Source organism: Mesoplodon bidens (assembly GCF_964165515.1).
Source record: "Mesoplodon bidens genome assembly, chromosome: 9".
NCBI classification, from domain to species: Eukaryota; Metazoa; Chordata; class Mammalia; order Artiodactyla; family Ziphiidae; genus Mesoplodon; species Mesoplodon bidens.
The window spans coordinates 87132201-87150471 of record NC_138166.1 but is presented as its reverse complement, the minus strand read 5'-3'; the positions used below and the strand labels follow the sequence as shown (position 1 = coordinate 87150471).

The 18271-nt window shown below is 39.2% G+C and overlaps 1 protein-coding gene and 1 pseudogene across 2 annotated transcripts in view; one reads left to right on the top strand and one right to left on the bottom strand.

The window, feature by feature from the left end:
* Nucleotides 1-18271, top strand: part of CHCHD3 (coiled-coil-helix-coiled-coil-helix domain containing 3) — a 311474-nt gene that overhangs the window by 103081 nt on the left and 190122 nt on the right. The window contains exon 4 of the mRNA XM_081244862.1: nt 13249-13366. Coding sequence (XP_081100988.1) covers nt 13249-13366 — 118 coding nt within the window. The remainder of the gene's footprint in view (nt 1-13248; nt 13367-18271) is intronic.
* LOC308623025 (polyadenylate-binding protein-interacting protein 1-like) lies at nt 10494-11977 on the bottom strand (annotated as a pseudogene). Its single transcript has one exon. The product of its transcript is annotated as a polyadenylate-binding protein-interacting protein 1-like (transcript).

The following is an 18271-nucleotide window of genomic DNA, read 5'->3' as shown; positions in this document are numbered from 1 at the left end:
GGTGCCCTCTTCTCTCAGCTAGACTGGCCTTTACAGCAATTGGCTGAGCATTTCACCAGCATTAGAGAACAGGTGCTTGCTGTGGAGTTTAATCTTGAACTTACTACCGTGTGATACTAAAAGCAGAGCTCTGCGATATAGGGTGTCTTCTATCCGTTGATTCCCCAAGTCCTGTCCCTCAGTGATGCCTGATGATGATCCGTGAGCTGCAGAACCGGACCATGTTGTTCTGTCCCCATGTAAAAATTGCTCCTATTTGACTGTGTTCTGGTATTAGTAGTTTTCACCCTGTATATATCTAGAAAGACTTTATAGTGCTTGCAGTATGGGGTGGGGGGGCTATGTTTCTTTTTAGGAACAAGGTTTCTTTTTAGGAAAATGCAGCTTAGAGTGAAGAGACGAAAATAGGAAACTGGTTTCCATAAGAATTAATGTACAGTGCCCGAGATTGCCCCATCCAGCACTTTTAATCTCTTAACTCTGCCCTAAAATGCTGTAAGTACAATAAGTCCCCTACGTACGAATGAGTTCCATTCCAAGAGCACGTTCGTAAGTCCAGTTTGTTCATAAGTCCGACAAAGTTAGCCTAGGTACCCAACTAACACAATCGGCTATATAGTATTGTACTGTCATAGGTTTATAATACTTTTCACACAAGTAATACATAAAAAACAAACAAAAAATAAAACATTTCTAATCTTATAGTACAGTACCTTGAAAAGTACAGTAGTACAGTACAACAGCTGGCACATGGGCTGGCATCGAGTGAACAGGCAAGAAGAGTTACTGACTGCAGGAGGGAGAGGAGGGGGGAGATAGCAGAGCTGAAGGACCGTCAGAAATAGGAGACGGAGGGCAAGCTGCAATTTCAACTCATGCCTGACGTTGATGGAATGCATGTTTGCATCTTTGAAAGTCTGCAACTTAGGTTCATATGTAGAGGACTTTCTGTAACCCTTTAATGTGGGGAAAAAAGCTTTAATAGACATTTTTTAACATCTTTATTGGAGTATAATTGCTTTACAGTAGTGTGTTAGTTTCTGCTTTATAACAAAGTGAATCAGTTATACATATACACATGTCCCCATATCTCTTCCCTCTTGCGTCTCCCTCCCTCCCACCCTCCCTATCCCACCCTTCTAGGTGGTCACAAAGCCCTGAGCTGAAAAAATATGGAACGCTTCACGAATTTGCGTGTCATCCTTGCGCAGGGGCCATGCTAATCTTCTCTGTATCGTTCCAATTTTAGTATATGTGCTGCCGAAGCAAGCACTTTAATAGAAATTTTAAAGGTGGAAAGGATTCTAGGGAGTTGGAAGCTTGAAAGCATCTCCATTGTCCTCTCATTGCAATTTCAGTCTAATTCCCAGGTGCTTTTTCTTAGTAGAGCATCTGATGGATGGGTGAAAGCCAGTAGGTTAGTTTCGGCGCAGCACAAGTTGGCCCCAGTCTATTTGAATGTTCCTGAGAGAAGCTTTTGATTTCTCTGTCTCTGTTGTCTGGGTGGGTAGAGGGTGGGAGACGGGAACAGAGAGACTTTCTCTTGGTTCCCTTGACAGGGGGCTGAAAAGGTCTCAGCCTGTGGTATACCACTGGCCCACAGAGTGGAGACTGCTTCATCTCCCACCATTCAGCGGGCACCTCTGCTTAACATAACCGGATAGCTGGGCCTGAGCCCTGGTGAGTAGGAGATGAAAAGCAGCAGCAGCCAGGGAGAAAGACACTAAAAAAAGGTGCTTCTAGCAAGGACTGTTGAAATATTTGAATGGTGCTTTTGATGTTTGTAGCACTGGCAACTATTGCCACTTGGTTGTTGGTGGTAAGACTCACTGATTTTAAGAGGCATCTTGATTTCATATTGAAGGATGAGGGTGAAATAACCCTGTATATTTGATGAAATAGACTAAATTCTAGGTGGAAATAAAGGGAAGAGAGAGGAGCAGTGATAATTAAATGATATAAAAACATTTCACTGAGCTGAAGAAAGACTGGAGTCTGCAAATTGAGAGGCCTCTCTTTATTCCAGGGGGATTGATGAGAAAAGATGCACACCTAGTCATAGACTTCTAGAATTTCTGAACTCTAAGGATGAAGAGAAAATCTTACAAGCTTCCCGACAGAAAGAACCACTGATTTATAAAGGAAAAAGGGGTCAGTCTGGGTTTAGGCTTTTCTTTGCCAAACTGGAAGCTAGAAGGCAGAGTGTCATCTAGGGATTCCTGAGAAGGGACTGAAACCCCCAAATTCTTTACTGAGGTCTCATATGCCTGTCGGGGTGAAAGAGAGACTCACAGATATGCAAGGATTTGGAGAACTTATTGATGTAAACAGCAGCCAGAATCCACTAAGGAGACAAAACTCGTCAGTTATTTTTACAGAGAGAATTTAATGCAAGAATTGTTACTGCAAAACAACAACAACAAAACAACTCAAAGGCAGGGCTGTTTAATAGAGATGTAATGTGAGCCATCTACGTAATTAAAATTTTTCTAGTAGCCACATCAAAAAATTCTAAGATTTTCTCCAGTATATTCAAAATATTATATTTTAACATATAATCACTATAAAATATATTAGTCATACTACATTCTTATTTTCATACTCAATATTAAAAATCCAGTATGTATTTTGTACTAACAGCACATCTCAGTTTGGACAAATCAAATTTCATGGGCTTGACAGCCACGTGTGGCTGATGTTGACTGTATTGGCCAGTGCAGCTCTAAGCTACCCCAGAGGTAGCAGTGGCAGGAAGCAGCAGGATTGAAAACATTGGTGCTTGAAGGAGGGCACTGTGGAACTGTAGTCCAGAGGAGGGGAGGCCAGTGGGTCTGGGGCTCAGGATTTTTGAGGGGCCTGCCGGGAGGCAGGGCTGGTGTTTCCAGAGTGAGGTGCAGTTAGGTTGCAAGTTTGAGCAGACTGCAAACTGGATTGGACTGCTGCTGTAGGAACAAGTGCTGCTGCTAGCCTGAAGCAGTGAGGCCTGAGCAATGCTGCAAGGCGTATCTCGTAGACTGCAAACTGGAGAGTTCCTTTTCCCTCCTCCAACCTGCGATCTCCCTCTGGCGCCCTCTATTGGCAGAGCCTAACAGGAACCCAGCTGCAAACCAGAAATGGGATTTAGAGACTCCCGCTGCCACTTCACAAAGCAGACGATAAAGAGGGGTGTGAAGCCGAGTCACAGCTAAGTATCTGACACGCTGGTCCATCTTAGGAAGATTCTTAAAGAATTCGAAGCAAATTACAAATTAATTAGAACAGAGATCTTAAATAGGGAAAGGTGGAGAGGAGAAGCAGCACCCACGAGAATCAACCTTTGCACTGTATACATGGATGATAGACGGGGAACATCTGATAAAGCTGCTAATAAGGATTCTTGAAAATGAAGAGTAATTCTTAATGAGAAAACTAGGAATTGTATGAATTTAAAAGCACTGAACTCTTTGCTAAGAGTTGGGGGTGGGCAGTCAAAGTATTCAAATGATTTCATCTTACTGAGTTTGCAGAGGGTGGTGGTTGAGAAAATAGTAGGAATTTTGTTTTTAAACAATAGTAGGGAAAAAAGCGTTTGTGAATGTTCAGGAAGAGGATGACCACAAATCTCATAGAAAAATACCAAAGATCTTTTTGAGAGGGGAAGAGAATGTGTAGTAACTTGATATAACTGGGAAAATAAGGAAAGGGTAAAAAGAAATAGCAGCAAAGTAGGATTAATAGTAAACGTAATATAAAAGGAAAGAAATAAAGTTAGGTGTATCAGTTTCTTACTGTTAATAATTGTACCTGGCCACAATTATCCATTTAAAGATCAAGGCTGCCAGATTAACACACACACACACACACACACACACACACACACACACGTGCACGCGCATGAACACACACACACACACACCTTTGTATTATTTATGTGACATACACTTAAAGTAATTTGTTTTAATCTTAATAAAAGTTAAAAAATTAATGGATTGGCAAAGCTGTACCAAACAAAAATATGAGAAAAGGTACAAATGAAGGTTGTAAGTGCCAAACAGAATTTAAAAAGTACAATTATGTAATGATAACAACCAAAGTTTATAAAGACAGCAGTCATTAACCTTTATGCATCAGTCAAATTAGCAGCTCAATATGGGAATCAAAAATGATTAAAAATTCAAAGACTACTTGATTTAAAAAATAATAAAGGACTTTGTGTAATTATTCTTTCTTTAAAAATGTTTACTCTAGGATTGATGGAGGAGTCTGCCAAGCTTTAACATTTAAGCATCTACCATAAGAAACATCGGAGTGAGTTAGGTGGTATGTGTGTCTGTGTATGTTTGAGAGGCATAATGCAGGTGGAGGGTGAGAGGTTGCAGTTTGGTTCAAGCTTGAAAGTCCTTTGAAATAGAAAAGAAGAAAGGTATTGATTCTTTGCCCTACAAATCTTAGAAAGGAGAATGGTAATATCTTCTCTCTCTCTGGCCAAAAGTTTGCCAAGACTTACCAACTGAACAAGGACAGTTTCAAAATATGTGTCCTGGCAAAAATGTGTCTTTTAACAAAAAGAAACATACGTGCAAAACACTGTAAAAGGCTTGATGTATCTTTTGTATACGTTAGGGTACTAGGATGCTGTCATTTCTTCAGAGACCAGGGCCCTGAACCAGGGAATGTTGTCCTGGTTTCCTGTCTTCAGGAGGCAGCCATCTCATGTTGTCATCTGTCCCTGGCTCAGGCCCATCGGGGTGAGGTCAGTGCTTAAGTTGCTGTCTTGCCCCGCTGGGCTGATGAAAAGGATTTGCCCCAGAGATACCTGCATTTGACCTCTGGTTCGTTTTTTCCTCCGAGGACTCTGTGGTCTTCCTCCAGCATCTCAGTAAATAAACAGCTGCAGCACCCATCCAGTGTACGTTCGCAAGGGAGAGGGGTGTAGATATTTTCAAAACAAGTCTTCAGTAGTAACAGGTCATGCATGGGCATTTCCTTCCACTACTTCTATAAAACAGTTTATTTTCAAGCCCTGCTGATAAGGCACAGTTCAGTGGTGTGTGTCTCTGCCTCCCTGTTCCCACCGTTGTTCAGTTGTATTTTGAATGTTTTGACAATTGTTGTATACTTTAAGATAAAAAGATGATTATTGTAGTTTAGGATGCCTCTAAATACTCAGTTTAAGACAGATAAAAAAGAGGCCACAGGTCCTTCTAGTTAGATGCAAGACAAGGGTGCTTTGGGGGTGTCGCGTAACTTCCTCTTGGGGAGTTTAATTGTGTATTCTTGAGGGAGGGAGGTGTGTGGGCCATGGATATGGTGACGTTAACTTGTGAACTAAAACCAGAATTCTTTTCAAATATAGATCTATTTTTTCAGTGCAGTAAGAGAATGTATTTGATAAGAAAATGGTCTGAGAAAATCCAGGACAGGTAGAACTTGTTCTCAAGTGAGACTTGAAATAGGGACTCGAGGTACAAAGTAATATGCAATGTGTAAAGGAGAGGTGATCGTCTGGAAGGGGGAGATGAGGACCATTTAAGATTATAGCTATGGGTAATCCTCATGATAGTTGTAGGCTTCCGGTTATGGGCTGAGTTTTTTTCCCTTAGGCATCATTTTGAAGCCATGCAGGAAAATGCCCCCAGATCGTGAGTAAATTTTAGCGTGCTTTAATCACTTTTTAAAAGTATTCTTGTGGAAAGGAAGGAAACATTGATTGTTAAATTCTGAATGACATTTTAAATGATATTTATGTAGAAACATAGATGACCAAAGTAAATGTCCTCTTGGTTATATTCAGAACTAGGTCTTAATGCTGGTTAAATAATACTGATTTACTGTAGGTTTGCTAGATTTCAGTCATTCAGTGTTCCAAGACAGTGCCATTTCTTTCTAAATTACCATTATATAAAGGGTACCTGTGTTCCATCATATTAAACTCTATTCATTTCTTTCAAAAATATTTATTGAATGCCTGCCAAGAGCCAGGCACTATTTAGTGTCTCGGTTACAGTGGTGCATAAGACAGAGTTCTTACCCCCCTGGCTTACATTCTAGTAGTATATATATATTATGTGTTTGTGTGTGTTTTTTCATGGGTGTATCTTCTGTAAGAATGCAGGCTCCGAAGTCAGCCTGCCTGGCTGCACCTCTCACTGGCTTTGTGACCTCGGGCAAATTACTTACAAGTTCTGTAAGCCTTAGCTTTACCTAACTTCTCTGTGCCTCAGCTTCCTCATCTGAAATACAGTAATTTGATAGGGTTTTTGGGAGGATTAAATGAATTACACCTGTCGAGTGCTTAGAACTGTACCTGGTACAAAGTAAGCATTAATAAATGCTAACTCTTTATCTGTTATACATATAGATATTACATCTCTATATACATATATAGATGATACATATAGATACATATTATATGTGAATGTAATATGGTTATATTAATGTACATTCATCTTTATGTGTTTATTTTGGGATCTCAATGCATGTACATTTCCTTCCAGGATTTGAAATAATTTGAGCTGAGAAATTTTTGTAAACTACTTTTATTTTGGTAAAGTCTTATTAATAGAAAGCTGTATACTTGTTCTGTCATTATTTTTAATAGTATAATAATTAGTTTGTTGGATTACTGGCTCAGCTTTTCCGTTTAAAAAATGAGTAGTAAACAGTATTTTGAATGCTGGTTCAGCATGTCCTGACAAAGTATGATGCATTAAAGTAAAATTCATCATTAACATTAAAAATGACCTCTGAGGTTGTAGTCGCTCATTTTTCTCTTCCAGTGTTTGAAACAGTCTGAGTCAAGTACATTGCAATACTATGCAGATATTGTCTGTGTGTAATGGTCATAGTTCAATTTTAGATAAATCATTTCCTCAAATCACTTTATCTAGAATAATCTCAGTTTCCCATTTATTCTCACCCATTATCTGAGGTTCTTATCAGCTTTCCCTCAGTAATATAATGGCCTTATATATTAAATTATAAAGTAATTTTCTAAGCTAGAATTGTATAGCATTACCTATGTGTCAGCCTACATGAAGATAAATCTCTGAGTGTTTGTGAATGGCCAGGTTCAGAGAAACATTTAGGGCCATTGAAAGCCAAACCACTTTGGGAAAGGGCTGTTTTGACTCTGGCAAACTCTGACTTGACATAATGAAAACAAATAAAAAGTGAGCTTCTTTTAAAATAATTTAAAATAATTATGAGTAATATGATTTTTAAAAGCTGTCCTTATATGACCACAAAGGTGAGTAATGTAATGGAAACTGATTCCCGTTGGGGTGGTGGTGGTGTTACTCTTCAGGAGGTTTAAGAACCATGGCTTTGGAAATCAGATCAGGTCATTTCATGTCTCCTGTGTGCTTTTCCACGTCTCAGTTTTTCTCATGTTAAAGGAAGATAGTAATGCCCCCTTCCTCGAGGACAACAAAGTTGAATATATAAAAAATGCCTAGCTAAAGTTATCTTTAAAATACCCTTCCGATTTTCTTAAAACCTTTAGGTTCTTTCAATAAAATAATATTGGTATTATTAATATTACCAGATCTATGAGAACTGAATATATTTGAGTAATTTATTATTATTATTATTATTATTATTATTATTATTATTATTATTATTTCCATTTAAAGGACATGTTGTAATATAATATTCATTATAGGAGATTTGGCTGGTTTTTAGAAATTCATTTTGCTGGTGTATCTTAAATCTCTTACCTGATTGAGAATATACTGAGAACAAGAGCTAGGTTGCTAGGGCTTGAGGTATAAGGGCAGAGCTGACTGGTATTTGTTTCATTAAGCTTAGGCAAGCTATCCAATTACTTAATGCAAATAAGAAAAGTTTACACTAAACTCCTACTCCTTTGCTTAAAACTCTAGAGAATTTAAATGAGGAGAGATATGTATTTAAAAGAAGGAAATTTAAATGAAACTTAAATCAGGGGCTTAATGTAGAATAATATTAGACCAGCAGATCTGAAATAATAAGTGGGAAATGCCAGTAAATAAAAAAGAGAATGTATTCTCCGAGATACTTGGTATGTTTAGTTTTATTTTGAGATAATTCTTAAATCTTTGGAAACCCAATAATGAAAGACTTACTTTATCTCATACCTTTATTTTTTTTTTTCTTTACACGTCACACGGACCTTAAAAGTAGAGGTTCCATTGTCAAAGAGGGCTTCACCCCTCTTTCCCTTGGGGAGTGTTTGCAAAACAACTTGGCTTTGGATCTACACTCAAGGAGGCCGGTAGCGCTCAGAGAGGCCCAGAAAAGAGAGTCATCACATTGGGCTCAAAATAAGAGAAAAATTGGTTGATCCCACAGCCACTATCTTTCATAGATGGCCATTGAATAGAAAAGCCTGATGGAATATAGAAGCAAGGGCACTGAGAGGAAGCTCTGAAAAGAATTGGGAGCTTCTGAGAATACAAGCACATTTTCTTTGCAAAGTAGTTGTAAGTTGTTAAATGATCTCAATGAATCCATAAAAGAGGAAGCTTATTCGAAGAAAATATTGCTATAAATGCTTTATGTGGAGGGGGGAGAGGTGGGGAAATGAGGAATAGTGCAATTTAGACATTTCTAGTCTATTGCTTTTATTTCTGAAGGCACTGGACAAAGCTTTATTAGTTATACCATTTTTTCTGAAACTCTGCCCTCCAAAATAATTTGAAAAAAAGCGGAACTTTCTTCTAAAATTTTCAAAATTTTCTAAAATTGCAAAGGTGATTTTAAGCTTCAGGGACCCTTCCAAAGCCTCGCACTAATGTTTATTGGGGTGTGTGTGTGTGTGTGTGTGTGTGTGTGTGTGTGTGTGTGTGTGTGTGTGTGTGTGTGTGTGTGTGTGTGTGTGTGTGTGTGTGTGTGTGTGTGTGTGTGTGTGTGTGTGTGTGTGTGTGTGTGTGTGTGTGTGTTGGAAGAGAGCTCTCAGTGTCTAGGTTACCCAGCCTTTGCTATCTGAGAAGGCAGTACAGAGGTTTAACTACAGAAAATAATTGCTCAGTGCCTCTGGAACTGACTGACGTTTCCTCTAAGACAGTTTTGCCTTCCTGATGTTGCTCATTTTATGTTTCTTAGATTTCAGTTTAGGTATCAGCTCCTACCCATATAGTTTTATGGCAACCTCACTTTTTATAAATAATGAATTTGTCAGAGTTGAAGCTTCATGAGGGTAGGTGTCTCTTTTGCTCACCATTTTATTCTCAGTAATCAGAATAGTGCCTGTCACCAATAATTATATACTGAATGAATCTGTGAATCGCATTGACTTCTATCTAGTGTACAGTTTTTAATCAAGTAGTTGGAAACTCTAAGGGTGAGACTAGAAATATAAGTGCTCATTGAGTGAAAATTAGAAAATTTGGAGATAATACTCCTTCGTTTCATTTATCCCCTGATTCTGCATTTCTCAAGAAATTTTGGAATGGAGAGTAATATATTTAATATATGATGTTTGTAAAACTTTTAACTGCAAGGGACCTTAGACTGTAAAGCTCAACCTTCAAATTTTAGGGCTGAGAAAACTGAGGTTTATTAGATTGTACCACTGAGTTGCTGATAGGTAATGATAATTTGTTCTGGGCCCTACTGTCAGACTTAAAGATACAAAATTCTGTTTCATAAACAGTCACACACAGACTTTTCTTCTTTTCGTTTTATTTTCAGCTATTCCTTTAGAACTAACTATCTGAGAATTTGTACAGGTCTATTTGTAAGGATAAATGAAAGTAACTGTAAGAATTAAGAAAGGAAAATTTCTTTTTGGTCAATTTGTGCCCCTTGCAATCTCTCTTCAGCCAAGAGTCAAGCATAGTTAGATGTATTAGGTATTGAAAGAAAGCGAAACTTTCTTCTAAAATTTTCTAAATTTTTTTTCTAAAATTGCAAAGGTGATTTTTCAGGGACCCTTCCAAAGCCTTGCACTAATGTTTATTGATAACTCTGTGTATGTGTGTGTGTGTGTGTGTAAAACACACACACACACACACACACAGAGTTCGGTATTTCAGAGGCTCTGAAATGTTGTGGAATGTAAAACGCCCTTCTGTTTTAGGTTTGTGTGGTCTGGGATCATCACACTTGTGACACTTAACATCATGGTGGCTTGGCCTTTGTAGGGCTCAGTTTGTATCTAGTTTTGTAAATTCCTCAGTCTTCTATTTTCTGTAACTTGTTTTCCATTTTTGTCTGTGGTTGGAAATATGCCACTCATTCATTCATGCGTTTACTCAGGTGTTTTTTGAGCACTTACTGTGTGGGGCAGGCACTGTTTTAAGCACTTGGGGATATAGCAGTGAAAAAAACCCAGACCAGGTCTTTGCCCTTGTGGAGCTTAGAGGCAAGTGGGAAAGAAAAAGGAGCATGTGCAAGGATGGGGCTGCTAGAGTCATTATAGTCAATTTACATTTTAGGGGTCATTGATCGTAAAAATAAAGCAGAACTGGGACTTCCCTGGTGGCGCAGTGGTTAAGAATCCGCTTGCCAATGCAGGGGACGCAGGTTCGATCCCTGGTCTGGGAAGATTCCACGTGCCGCGGAGCAACTCAGCCCACGAGCCACAACTACCGAGCCGGTGTGCCACAACTATTGAAGCCCTCGCGCCTAGACCCTGTGCTCTGCAACAAGAGAAGCCACCGCAGTGAGAAGCCCGCGCACCACAACGAAGAGTAGCCCCCACTCACCGCAACTAGAGAAGGCCCGCGTGCAGCAACGAAGACCCAACACAGCCAAAAATAAATAATAAATAAATTTATTTAAAAAAAAAATAAAAAATAAATCAGTGTAACTTAAACTGCTTTATAAAATTGATACACTGAAATTTAATTTTACTGTTTTCGCTTATGCTCTGATACCAAACAGGACTTTTCATAAGCTTCTTCTATCTCTGGGTCCATCTTATCATCAGTATCATCCAAGTATGACTACCCCCAGATAAATCTGTTCCATTTTCTTCATTATCTGGAAAAAAGTCTTCTCTTTCAAGTAACTCTTGATATTTCTCTTGGTAATCTGGATCAGCTGCAGTGAAAGGAACACCATCAGATGTATAAAATGTTGGCTCATTCATAAAATAATTAGGATCATTTTCAGATGTTGCTTCCCTGTATGTTGAAGTTGCATGGACTCTACCCCAGTTACTTGACTGGAGTTCTACAAGCTTCAAGAGCATCTGTTTTACATCTCTGCTGCAATTTGCATCTAGGACGACATTTTCAATTCTCTGAATAATTTCTTCCATATCAGTCTTTCCTTTTTCCTTCCAGGCATCTTCTAAAACTCACCCTGTCAACTTCAGTAATTTTACTGCACAAATTAAGTTGTCATCCATAGGATTAGAAAAGAGGGCATTCAGCAACTCCTGAAGACTGACCTGAAGAATGTCTGCCCTTGTAACCTGTCCATTTGTTCCTTTGATCTCCAGGTTAAGATAAAGTTCTCCCAGAAAGAGTACAAATGCGTGGAATCGTTTTCAAGTCACTTTATCCCCCTTTGCAGCTTGATCTTTAATTTCATATTCAGTCCGACATCTTTGAAATAGCAACTGGCGGAAGTTGCCACTCTGTGGGCTAATTGTCAGATGATGGGACAGGTAATTACAGAGGTGAGCTCCCATGGAAGAGAAGTTTGGGATAGATGTGGCCTGTTGATAAATGAGTTCCACAAGTTCTTGCAAAGCATCATCTATTGTAACCCAGCCATTCAGGGTCTTCGCAAACTGTTCAATTTCAGTTTCAAAACTGCCAGGCTGCTCTGAAAGATGATTCAAAAAATCCTGAACATATTCTGACAAAGTGGGATAATCCTCACAACCATATGCATAGGATTCTGTATAATTAGAAGAATAACTTGATGGGTAAAATTCAGGGGCGTTTACAGACAGCTTAGACATTAATACAGGAGCTACAACCACCTGGGGTTTAGCCATTGTTGACTCCAAATCCTGCTGTGGGATATTATCCTGCGAACTAGGTGGAGCTCTCAGGGGCCTTGTTTGTTCCCTGGCGGCCGGGCCTACATGAGGTTCTCTGGAGAGAAGTCCTTACTTTTTCTTTTTAAAGCATTGCTTATACCTTTAGGATATGATGGTATAGAGGGGTTATTCTCTCAAAGAAGAAAAGGCAATCAGAAAATCTTTAGACTAAAATGTACTCTCATTTGGTGACTACTGAATACCTTTATGTGCCGGACACCATGGTGAAGATGGGTGCCAAAGTAATTTATCCTTGTCATGCACAGTGTAGGGGTGTTAGTGGATTGTAACTTAGTGTGAACTAATTGTGTGATGAGGTTACCGATAGACCTAATGTAATCAGATGCTTCATTAGTAGAATTAGTGTTGTGTTGGAATCTTGGGAGGTGAGGTTCTGTTGTCTTACTTTGCTGGACCATGTCTGCAGTGGTGCATTTAGTTTGGAGCTATGGGACAAATTGGAGTCATCCCACAAGTGAGGAGCCCTGCTATTGAAGGGTCTGGCCATTTTTGCAGATAAAGATTGTTGGAACATTCGCTGGGAGGAAGGATCTCTTAACTGTGTTTTTAGTTCCTGCTGTAATGTCAGGTCCATGAGGACAGTGACTGGTCCTTGTCAGTACTGTGACATCAGTGCTTTGCACTTTGCCTGGCATGTATTCAGTAATCAGTTGAGTCAGTTTTGATGGGAAGATGATGGGTACCTTCAAATATTTGTCTTGTGGATGGCTTTTTTTTTTTTTTTTGTGGTACGCGGGCCTCTCACCGTTGTGGCCTCTCCCGTTGCGGAGCACAGGCTCTGGACGCGCAGACTCAGCGGCCATGGCTCACGGGCCCAGCCGCTCCGCGGCATGTGGGATCTTCCCGGACCGGGGCACCAACCCGTGTCTGCTGCATCGGCAGGCGGACTCTCAACCATTGCGCCACCAGGGAGGCCCTTGTGGATGGCTTTTTAATTAGATATATTACTGCTTTCTCCAGAGGGCAGATGGAGGCACCAGGGATCGAATATTTAGGTGGGCAGATTTCAAGCTGACATAAGTTCTTTGTAAAACTAATTCAGCAGTCAGATTGATTAGCTTCTTGATGTATTTGAATTCTATTATTTTAAAGGCTTGGGTAGAGGCTGCTTGAGGATTTACTAGAAAATATACCTGCTTTGGCTAAATTTTAGGCCAAGATGATTTCATCTCCTAGATTTGTGGCTTAAATGTATTTCATTAGAAAAATGATGTCAGCTACTAAAATCTTTCTTTTTTTCCCTCTAAGTTAGACCTTTGTTGTCTTTTCAGACTAAAGCAAAGCAAAGAACTGGACTCAGAGAAGGCTTTTGCCAATGAGCAGTTGACCAGAGCTATTCTTCGTGAGAGGATATCAAATGAGGAGGAACGTGCTAAGGCAAAGCACCTGGTGAGTATTAAAGATTCAGTGGAAAGGTCTTGTCTACAAGGAAACTTCTGATGTTTGGGGAAAGCTTGCCAACTTTCAGTGTGGATGATATTCATGTTCTCTTTGCTTAGATTTTCTTTATTTTTGCCTTTTACAAGTGGGTGACAGTTTGCTAAGATTAACCATCAAAGACTTTAAGGCAGGGGTAATGAGAATTATTGAAGAAAAGATCAACATGGAGACACAGGCATCTTGCCTGAAGGGAGTTGTTTGCTTGCTCCCATCCCCTTGCTTTTGGTTTCATTGTATTTGAAACCTCTGGGGTGAGCAGCCTAGCTTGTTTCTCTCCTTCCTGGCAACCACCAGATGTTAGCCTGGGAAGACTCCAGCAAAGGTGAGTAAAGTGTTTGTGGGTTTTTTTTGGCCATACCACGTGACATGTGGGATCTTAGTTTCCCAACTAGGGATTGAACCCGCACCCCCTGCATTAGAAGCACAGAGTCTTAACCACTGGACCACCAGGGGAGTCCCAAAGGTGAGTAAGGTTTGATCAGTCGCTTTCTGGGCTTCAGAAAGGGGAGCCATTTTTTATAAGAAAGGAAATAATTTTTTCAAAGAAATAAAAATTTAATTTTAAAAAAAGATTACATCAACATGTTTAAAAATGATTATTAGTAGAAGAAAATTTAAGAGGCACCCATAAATCTATAATTCTCATGTAACCACGGTTTACACTGGGGTGTTTCCTTCTAGACAATTTTTATTCTTGGGTCTGTTACCTATTGAGGACCTTGAATAGTGCTGTATGTACATAGTGTTTAGCATCATGAACATTTTCTTTATATCACCGAAATGTAGTTTTTAATGGCTGAACAATAGTGTTTTCTGCATGCAACGTGATTGATTTAACAACTTCCCATTGTTAAATAAAAGCGCAGCTGTTCTGGGTGAAGCCTGGGGTCCTGACTACTCAGCCCTCACTTCAGCCTTCCTAGAAACCCTCATATCACTTCTCTAACTTCTCAGAAGCTTTAGTGCTCATTGGAATATGGCTGGGAACTCATTGGAAAGATAAAATGTAACTATATAGTGGAGAACTTGGGATGCAAGACTCGGGGATGTCCCTAGTTCAGGCAGCTGGGGATCATTAACAATATAAGAAAAGAGTCAGTTTCTCTCCTGTTCTTTCCCTTAGTCCTTCCTTTGAGAGGCTAACTTATGACGAGACGCCAATAAAGAAGATACAAGTAAGCCAATGTGTAATGAATCCATTTCTTCAGTGACTAATCCAGGATCCAGGCTGAATGGGTAGGCAGTGAAGCCAGAGCAGAGGTGATGGACTAACAAAGGAAAGTCAAGGGACTGGTTGGTGCCCTCACGAGGACACACACATTGAGTGGAACTGAGGCCAAGAGATGTGGAAGGAAAGTCATTCGTTGTGAGTGGGGGAGAATTTCAGAATTAAAGACGTTAGGTGTTGAGTAATTCAGTCATGACATCCACTGTGCTCCCAAGTTTGAGGATTGTTTTGAGGAAGTTGAAAACATATCAGGCCAGTGTGTTGAAGGGTCATTCCCAGGTATTTTACAGCCTCCCAATTTGAAGGCCAGGGATGGAGTGGAGAGTGTTAACAGTGCTTATGGTGGAGGATGGTTGGGGAGCAAGCTTCTCGGTTTCTAGTGGGCAGAAGACTCTTGGTTGGCATTTTTCTTTGTGCCCCAGCTTTTGCCTCTTCTCTTTGAAGCACTCTTTTCTCTACTTTTCTCGGCCTAAATTTGAATATATTGCCTTGTTCTTTTAGTTCAGAGAGATAAGCAGATTGGGATTTTTCAAAAAACTCATTAAATGCACACACAGGCACTTGAGATGGCATAAAAAAGAGTTTTCACAAGAAATGTGAATGTATAAAAAAATTTCTTAACAGTAAATAGAATATTATGTAATGTAGTTGGGTTGGAGCAGTATGTCTTCACATTTTTTCCTTGTACCTTATAAATCCTCTCTATTTCCTTGTCTGTTTTTTTGTTTTCAGGTTAAGCATAAGAAGCTGGCATTGTATATTCTGTTTTGTAGGTCTCTTCTTTACTGATTCAGGGGTTGTAGGGTATGGGTGGCAAATTACTGTACTCAGAACTCCTGAATTTCAGCATCTATCATAATATTGGCTAAACAGAGCCCTCAAAGCATGTTGAGACTAAAAGTAGAATTTATGTAATAGTATTATAGCTGATTCAGAGGTTCCCGTCCTGGCTTGAGTATTCTCAGACATTTAAGTGATAGTTCATGGCCACAGCAACATGGCTGCCTACAGCAATGTAGGTACCTGGTGATCCCAACTTATTTACCAAATTACCCACTTTATTGTTATTCATTATTGTAGAAGATATGCATATTCACTGGGTAAAGATCAGAAAATAAATACAGAAATAATAAGATGAGTTAGATTACCATTATCCAGAGATAATTACTGTTAACATTCTGGCTTATTGTTTTATATTCCTTTTCATATTACTGAGTCTGTATAAAATATTTATATTAATATGTATATTTGTATTTCTCCAAACATAGATAGTAGTATATATAGTTTTATATAACTCTTACAGTAACCTTCAGATTAAAAAAATTTAGACTGTATGATAAAGGTCTTTCTATACCGGTAAGTATGTATTTGCATGATCACATTTAATAGTTGAATGTATTTCACTGAATTTTCCTCTAATTATTAACATAATACAGGGATATTATAGAAAATTTAGAAAATGTAAAAGTCACTAAGGAATCACCTCATATCCATTAGGATGGCTACTATTTAAAAAAAAAACAGACAATAAAAAGTATTGGTAAGGATGTTCTGGGAATGTAAAACGGTACAGCCACTTTGGAAAATAGTATGGTGGTTCCTCAAAGAAATTAAAACTAGAATCACCCTATGATTCGGTAGTCCACTTTTCCGGGTTTTTATCCGAAAGAATTAAAAGCAGGACCTCAAAGAGATATTTGTACACCCTTGTCCATCGCAGCATTCATTATTCATAATAGCTAAAAGGTGGAAGCAGTCCAAGTGTCCATCAACAGATGAGTATATAAAGAAAAACGTGTTATATACATACAGTGGGGTGTCATTCAGCCTTAAAAAGGAAGGAAATTCGAACACATAATGCAACATGGATGAACCTTGAGTACATTATGCTAAGTGAAATAAGCCAGTCACAAAAAGATAAATACTGTATTACTCTCCTTATATGAGGCATCTAGAGTATTCAGATTCAGAGACGGAAGACGGCAGGGTGGTTGCAAGGGGCTGAGCAGAGGGAGGAATGGAGAGCTTTGTCATCACTGCAAGTCCAGGGCGCTATCCGTTGTGCTGCAGAGCCACCTGGATCTTTTTAATGGGTATGGAGTCTCAGTTTTGCAAGATGAGAAGAGTTGTGGAGATTGGTTGTGTACCAGTGTGAATGTACTTTACACTCTGGAACTTAACACTTCTAAATGGTTACAATGGTAAATTTTATGTCATGTGTATTTTACCGTAATTAAACCTTAGAAAAAATTACTAAGGAAATAGCACTGTTGCATGTATAGTTAATGTTTAGGGAGCATAAGGTTCTTTCTGCTCGTCTGCCCCCGCCTGCCACGTAAATAGTCCAGGTTTCAGATTCTTCATCCCCAAATCCTGTATAACATGTGCTGTGGAACATGACTTCAAGTCTGTGTTGTCTGTTAGTGCCTTGATCCCCAGCTGTGGGAGTGGGCATCCTCAGAACCCATGACTCTTGTGAGTGTCACCCTAAGCATTGTTCTGCTGTGAGTGCTGGACCCCCATGGCCGCCATTCTTAACCCTAATATGTGGGACTCTTTTGAGTGATGGCCAGACATTGATTTGTTCCTCTTTATTTAATACCCAAATATTGCAGCCAGAAAGAAAGTCAAGGTTGGATTTCACACATTTGAAGGAATTGGAAGGCTGTCTTTCAGTAGAACTAGGGGGGAAAACACCCCCAAAACTGATGTAATGTTAGTGCTGTGAGATAAAACTTGTCCTCCCACTCCCCATTCTCCGCCCACGAACAGTTGGCATTTAGATTGCTGTCTCCTTAGATGTGAGTCCAGGCTTTGTTCCCCCACAGTTGTTGTAGCAGCTAGCTTTATTGAAGCTCTTTGAAGGGCAAAGTCATGATGGCCCTGTTGCTGAAGTTTTAAAATAGGATCAGATGAAAACTTGGCACTTTTGGAAGAATTGCGTTAGTTAGAGAAGCCGTTAAGTCCTGCACTTGATTCAAGAAGAGTATACCAGTCCCTCACTATACCTCTCACTGACTGGTACCAATATTTTCATCAGCTGTTTCTACCCAGAGGTTTTGGAGAGGCAGTTTACTGATAACTGTATCCACATGAAAATGTTAACTAAAATTCACATGAAAGGATTGTGGCTTAGGAGCAGGAAAGCAACTCTGTAAAGAATGAAGACTAATTAAAAGGACAGAGCCAGGAAACCTGTAAAGTTAATGTGACTTGACATTTGTGTATCTTTGAGATCTCCTACATCTAAATCTAGTATTTGCTGTGTCATTAGATTTTTTAAAAAATTAAATAGTAGGGGGTTGAGTTTATTTGACTTTGCAGTTATATTTGATTTCTTTTTAAAATGTCAATTAAAATTTTGACTCTTTCTGTCTTATTAAACAACGCTGGTTTAACATTAGTCATTTCTTATTATAACCACAGAACTGTGTAGTATTTTTTTCTTTTTTAATCTAAACTTGAAGCCACAATTTACTTACTTAAGGACATATTTACTTAAATATTCTAGAGCTTATAAAACTAAATGTGAAATAGTTTCCTTCACTTTTTTCTTTTTTGCGGTACGCGGGCCTCTCACTGTTGTGGCCTCTCCCGTTGCGGAGCACAGGCTCCGGACGTGCAGA